At 48.7% G+C, this 7,011-nt stretch overlaps 1 protein-coding gene across 3 annotated transcripts in view; it reads left to right on the top strand.

Moving 5' to 3' along the window:
• Positions 1 to 6,623, top strand: part of rapgef2b (Rap guanine nucleotide exchange factor 2b) — a 113,567-nt gene extending 106,944 nt beyond the window's left edge. For 2 of the 3 annotated variants that reach the window (XM_076287194.1, XM_076287193.1), the window contains 3 exons: positions 2,041 to 2,498; positions 3,012 to 3,299; positions 3,464 to 6,623. In XM_076287194.1, coding sequence (XP_076143309.1) covers positions 2,041 to 2,498; positions 3,012 to 3,299; positions 3,464 to 3,489 — 772 coding nt within the window. In that variant the 3' untranslated portion in view covers positions 3,490 to 6,623. The remainder of the gene's footprint in view (positions 1 to 2,040; positions 2,499 to 3,011; positions 3,300 to 3,463) is intronic. The other variant, XM_076287195.1, reaches the window with a different exon arrangement.
• The last annotated feature ends 388 nt before the right edge of the window (positions 6,624 to 7,011 follow it).

Genomic DNA, 7,011 nt, shown 5'->3' with positions numbered 1-7,011 from the left:
GCACTGTAGTAACCTACTCTGAGGTGCAAGCTTCCTGCTGCGCTGTAGTAACCTACTCTGAGGTGCAAAAGGAAAACAAAATTCACCGTCCCCTCACCAGGCACGCACGAGAATTTACAAGAGAATTTACAGCAGTGTTTATCAAACTTTTTTTCTGGGGACCCACTTTTTTAAAATGACAGACTATCGCGACCCAACTCGTGACTGTGGTAGTTAACAAACTAGATCAGTGGTTCTCAAACTTTTTCTTTCATTCCCCACTTTGATCAAGGGGGCATTCTCGAGCCCCACCTGTCCCTCATCGCTCTAAGAAAGTGGTAGGTCAAGCTTAAAATTGTCAAATTTATTGAAATAATGACAAGTTCTAAATATATCCTCTTCAACAGAGTTAAAATCAGCTGGTGCTGCAGATAGATATATAGAATAATAAATAAATACATAACACACATATTTCTGTTTTCCAGCAACATATTAGGAAGCATAGGCCATTTTACAGCATTGTACAATATATTCAAGGAAATACCAACATGCTGCATTAAATGGATCCATAATCCAGTCATACTGAGCACTGCTGGTTGGGAAATATTTTTTAAAGAAACTTTGCAGGGATGTGATGTAGGCCTACTGTTTAATACATGGGATCACAAGAGTGGCTCCCAATCAGACGTTTCAGCGATTTCGCTCAGAAATCTCAAAGGCATAATACTGTCGCGATCGAGGCGCCTGTCCCATACTCAAGTTTTTTTGGTGAATGCAGTAATCTTATTTGCTAGGTGAGGTAGGTGCTTGTCTTTGCCTTGTAACTGGACATTTAACTCAAATGTATCGCTAAGATATATCAAATATATCGCTAAGATAGGCCAGCTTCGTCAAGAAATGTTCATTAGTGAACGTGCTTGCAGATTCAAACATGCGCTCTTCCTCCAAGAAGAGGCGACTCGGAGCTCAAACACGCGCGACAGCACTTTACCTCGGGAAAGCCACCTTGCCTCGCTGTGAAACAGTACAGCCTTTTGGTCAGCTACCATCTCTTCGCAAAGTGCGGAGAATAGACACGCTTTTAAGGGCCGGGTTTTGATGAAATTCACCACTCTCACAACAACGTTCAAAATCTCATGTAGGTCGGGACTAACTAAGCTGCCTTGACACGAGCGCTTCCCTGTGAATAACACAGTGCGTCCATTGCGCATCGGGTGCTACCTGGGCCCAGGCTACAGATAAAAAATCAAAAAAAGAAATCCTGTTTTTCACATCAGTTTTCACGTCAGTTCCCCACCTGGCATGTCTCCGCGACCCACTACTGGCGCACAGTTTGAGAAACGCTGATTTACAGGAAAGGAAAAAGAAAAACAGAACAGCAAAGCGGTAGAGTTAGTTGCCCAAATATTAAACGCCTATGCGGAAAAACAGCAGTGTCACGTGCGAAGGTCCGCGAGGGAATGAGCTGTGGCCATGATGGAGTGGGCGGCTTTTAAAGGCAGGTCCAACCCCCTTCGCCAGCGCACAACCAGGGACACCTGCACACAATTACAGGCGGTGACACAGGAGAACACACAGCGTCAGACAACAACAGGGGAAACCTCAAGGCCACGTCAGCCAGTACAGCCTGGAGTAGGACAACACACACACATACACACACACACTCCGACCAGTACAGCCTGGGGTAGGACCACACACACACACACACACACTCCGGCCAGTACAGCCTGGGGTAGGACAACACACACATACACACACACACCGGCCAGTACAGCTTGGGTATGACGCATACACACTCATGCCTGTCCATATAATCTTTAAATATGCATATGTTGGTCATATCAACAGGAAAAATGGTTAATTGCTAATTTGCAGTTATGGTGAGATGTCAACTGCTGGTATTTTGCCGGATTTGTTTACACACATGCCAACCTATCAACCAGTACAGCCCGGAGCTGCATCCTCATAACAAGCTCAGCATAAAGCTCCTATATATAGCTCCTAACTCACCATGTGTGTGTGTGCGCGTGCGTGTGTGTGTGTGTGCGTGTGCGTGTGCAGGTCGTACTCATCCATGCAGGACTGCCGTGCTCTGTACGCGGGTGCGACGGTGCTGTCCTCTCCCAGCTCGGAGGAGCTGACGCAGGATCAGGGCGACCGTGTGTCATTGGATGCTGCCGACAGTGGCCGGGGCAGCTGGACGTCTTGTTCCAGCGGTTCCCATGACAACATCCAGACGATGCAGCAGGGCCGCAGTTGGGAGACGCTGGCGGAGGGGGCGGGGCTGTGGGCGGGGCGTGGCAGCTGGGCGTCGTCGGCTGGCTCCTCCTCCTCGTCCTCGGTGGCGTGCTGGGGGGAGGAGCCAGAGGGCGACACAGGCACCATCAAGCGCCGTGGCGGGAAGGACGTCAGTGGCGACGCCGACTCCAGCAGCATCACCTCCACCGGCTCCGAGGAGTCCAAGCAGGCCAGCCGCCGCCCGTCCCCCATCACCGTTGGCAACACCAAGGCTGTCGTCAGTAAGTGTTACCATGGCAGCCAGCACATTTCTGTGAGAGGGGCTTCAATGCGACACGTTGGCAATGAGTCACTATACTGCTCACTATTTTTTAGGGGTGTAAAGATTCTGAATGCTATGGCATAAAGTAACACAAATAACTTTGCACTCTTTTATAGCCTACCCATTTGATCATTCTAGAATTGGATGCTATAGTATTCGTTTGAATAGGACTCTAATCTTGTTAGTCCAAAATAACTACCCGACGCGGTTACCAAGGTGACTGCCAAGTGGTGGGACTTTGGTAGAGTTGGTTGTGTTGGGTCACAGCTGATTGGCTAGTGTAATTGGTGACAGCTGATTGGCCAGTGATGAGATGATTGGTGACCGCTGATTGGCCAGAGATTAGATAATTGGTGACAGCTGATTGGCCCGTGATGAGATGATTGGTGACAGCTGATTGGCCAGTGTGATTGATGACAGCCGATTGGCCCGTGATGAGATGATTGACGTGTGTCTCTTGTGTCCCCTGCAGCGCGTAAGGAGGGGCGGTACCGTGACCCCCCTCCCACGCCACCCGGGTACACGGGCCTCACCCTCTCAGATGTGACTATGGAGGGCAGCGCGCCCGCACACGCACACACACTCACACACGGCGGGCGCCGGCCACCGGACTACACCACCGCGCTGCAGCGCTCCCGGCTCGTCACACACTCGCCAGACTCCCAGCAAGCTCTCGCTGCTTCAGCCGACACACACACACGACACACACACTCCCAGGACGGAGGGGAGGAGGAAGAGGAGGAGGAGGAGGAAGAGGAGGGTAAGAGTTGACCAGGACTGTATCTGAGCAGCTTTATGTTTGTCTATGTTTGAATACACACGTTTCAGTTGCACATGCATCATGCATGCATGAATATTTTTAAGAGTGTGTGTTTGTGTGTTTTGTGTGTGTTTACTGACCATCTCTTCCCTCTTGTCTTACAGAGGACGAGCAGGTGTCTGCAGTGTGAGTGTGAGTATGTGTGTGTGAGGGCAGTCCTGACGTGGATTTCAGCAGACAGACATTGAGCCACGCCCAGCGGTGCTGCCTGCCGTTTCCTGATTGGTGGATCCATCTGTCTTCTCTGCCTTAAAGCACTGGGGGGGGGGGTTACCCCGGTTACCCCGGTTACCCCGGTTACCCCACCCTGCGCCGTACTGTGAAGGACTGGAGGGGGAGGGACTTAGAGAAGAGACTGGGATCTCAAACTCAATGCCTGCACTTTGGAACATATGACAAGACTACAAAAACAATTTCACTTTGACACACACACACACACATACACAGAGCGCGGTGCGACATTCATGTTTGATTAATAAATTTGAAGAAAAACTGCGAACTTCTGTTGTCCGGACAACAGCATTCCTGAGGCCACACCCACTCTGGAGTCATCCATCATCTGCACTTTTTAAACTGTTTTATATCGAACAACACACACACATGCACACGCACACACACTGAAATTCCAGCTCACCCACTGGACAGGGGGTGTGACATCACTCCACACCAATCTTCATCATCATCATCGTCATTATTATCGTAGTGTCATCATATCAATGACGGCCTGGAGAGCCACCAACAGAGCGTGTTTTCATTGGCCACTGCCACTGTTGCTACCTGACCATGCTCACCATTGGAGCAGGTCCGTGGGCGGGGCTTCCTGGTGTCCAATCATGCACTCTGTTTGGGTCAGGGGTGGCTTGGGAGGGTCCGCACACTAGCAGCAACTCCTAACTCCTCCACACGCTGGGAAGTGCCTCTGTCAGGAACACGCCCTTTCTCCATCCTCAGCACACACACTCCATCCCTGACACACACACACTCCATCCCTGACACACACACACACACACACACACACACACACACACACACTCCATCCCCAATACACACACACACTCCATCCTCGACACACACACACTCCATCCTCAGCACACACACTCCATCCCCGACACACACACTGATTCCAGAGCTGACAGGACAGGACTGGACGGACATGTCCAGTGTGATCCCAACAAACGGTGCCTGAGGCGCAGGAGGCCCTCTGATATCTGGCTAACAGGCTAGCAGCCTAGCCAGCAGTGTACAAGCTAAGTGACTATCTGCTGGCCAGCTAGCATGGGAATAAGAGCTAACCGGCTAATTGGAGGGCCAGCTAGCATGGGAATAAGAGCTAACTGGTTAACTGGAGGGCCAGCTAGCATGGGAATAAGAGCTAACCAGCTAACTGGAGGGCCAGCTAGCATGGGAATAAGAAGCTAACTGGGATAGCTGGAAGTGGAGTAGCACCAATCAGGCTAACTGCAGAAAATAACAGGGGGGAGGGGGGGGGGCAAAACTTGCTAACAGGCTAACTGCACAGCAGCAGTTAGCCTGTTGCAGCTGCAGGAGTGAGCTAGCAAGCCTATGAGCTAGCAAGCTAACTTCACAACAGAGTTACTGGGAGTGGGTCTTGGATCTAACAGGCTAACTGCACAGCAAAGTTAGTGGGAGTGGGACTAAGAGCTAAATGGCTAGCAGGCTAACTGCATAGCAACGTTAGTGGGAGTGGGACTAAGAGCTAAATGGCTAGCAGGCTAACTGCATAGCAACGTGAGTGTGACTAAGAGCTAAATGGCTAGCAGGATAACTGTAGGATGCCATAGGTGGCGTTTAGCCCAGGGGCATGTTGCGTGGTGAGGGCAGGCGCCACTGGAGCGGGGCACTCGGGGGAGCGGAGTATGACTCAGAGGGTAGGGGCAGAGGAGTATCTGAGGGGGCAGAGGGGCATCTGAGGGGTAAAATATCAGAGGGTTGTACTTCCATCAGGTGTGTGAACACACACTTCTTAATCACATGAAGGGTTTATAATCTCCTCACCAGATCAACAGTGGAGTCCTACAGGAGCGAGTGTGTGTGTGTGTGTGGGGGGGGGGGGGGGATCTGCTCATATTTATCTGAAACTGATGGCTGCGTGTGTGTGTGTGTGTGTGTCCGTGTCTCCATCCACGCACTGACTTTTACTGGAACTGAAGGAGTGTCACTGGTGTGTCCACTGAACAAATCGACATTTCCCTCTCTGCTGCTGGAGATCCTGGACTGACTGCGCTCTCTGGAGGGTTCCAGACACGTTCTAGACTGGATTCTGGAGGGTTCCAGACGTGTTCTAGACTGGATTCTGGAGGGTTCCAGATGCTTTCTAGACTGTTTTGTATTTGTTTGATGGGTTGTTTTTATTCATGTGGAGGTGGTTGGGGAGGGCGGAGGTGGAGACGTCCCTGCAGACTCTGGCCCAGATGTGGCCCAGACAAGCCCCCCCACACCTCCTCTTCTTTTGTCACTATGGTAACGCTGATCACATTGATCAGCCTGTAGAGAAAAAAAAAGAAAATCAGACTTTTGTGAACAGAGTTAGAAAACCTTGTAGTTACAGTGTTCTCCATGGAATCTCTGTGACATCACTTCCTGTGTGGTTTTGTTTCTGGTTTGCTTCCTGTCTTTGTTCGATGTGAAGGCTGCAGGTTGCAGGCCTCTATGGCTCACGGTCCTCACACACACACACACACACACAAACACACACACAAAACGTTGCACAACCCTGTACAAGCAGAAGAGTAAAGGTAGTAGGTAGCTTGGCTACACCACGTGATGTGTGATGTCATGTGTGATGTCATGTGAGAAGTGCTCATTTAGCTGGTGAAAATCTTCATTCTCCTCCTGATACTTTTACCTGTACGTCTTTTAAAAAGACAATTGGTGGAGTATGTATTGGCTGTTATTTTTTTTTTCTTTTGTTTTCTTTTTTTGTATTTTTAATACAATAATTGTACATATTGGTTATATTTTTGTTGACTTGTAGAAATTGTACTATGTTTATGCCTCAACGTCCAGTTGATATGAAGCTGGAGGATGAATAAATACGATGACCGGAAACGAGTCCTAGGTTTAAAAATGCACTTACTCTCTTCAGATCTTCTTGCCCCTTTTGAATACTGTCTCGTCGACTGACGTCTGGCACCATCTAGTGTTTGCACAAGATAAGACATGGAAGTAACTTGAAATGTGTAACTCTCGTACTTTTTTTTAACTGACAAGTGTATGTCAGAACAAATAAAAAAGACAACTGTCTCTTCTTCTTCTTTCCTTTAATGGCAGATTACATCGTTTAATTGATGTATACCGCCACCTACTGTACAGGAGTGTGTAGAGTGATGTTATAGGAGGTTTTGGCTACTCAATCAGAAAGGTGTAAAAATAAATCTAGAGATAATAAATAATAACAAAACAGAAACCAACAAATAAACAACCAATCAAAACAAAACCAAAAAATTTAATTCTTTTCATTAGCTCAGTGTTTTTCAGAAAAACAAATAAGGCTCTAATTCTATCTACTTGCATTCCTTCTTCCCCAAGAATATCCTCTATGTTCTCATCCAATTCTTGCCATGTTTGTCTCTGTTCTCTGTATCTTCCACATCTAAACAAAACATGCCCCACATCTTCCAGTGTTTGGCAC

Source organism: Alosa pseudoharengus, unplaced genomic scaffold (genome assembly GCF_046254945.1).
Source record: "Alosa pseudoharengus isolate Yale_2024_CS ecotype anadromous, Long Island Sound unplaced genomic scaffold, YU_APseudo_1.1 YU_APseudo_1.1_scf_16, whole genome shotgun sequence".
Lineage (NCBI taxonomy): Eukaryota > Metazoa > Chordata > Actinopteri > Clupeiformes > Clupeidae > Alosa > Alosa pseudoharengus.
The sequence above is the reverse complement of the archived record's forward strand: the minus strand, read 5'-3'. Positions and strand labels throughout refer to the sequence as shown.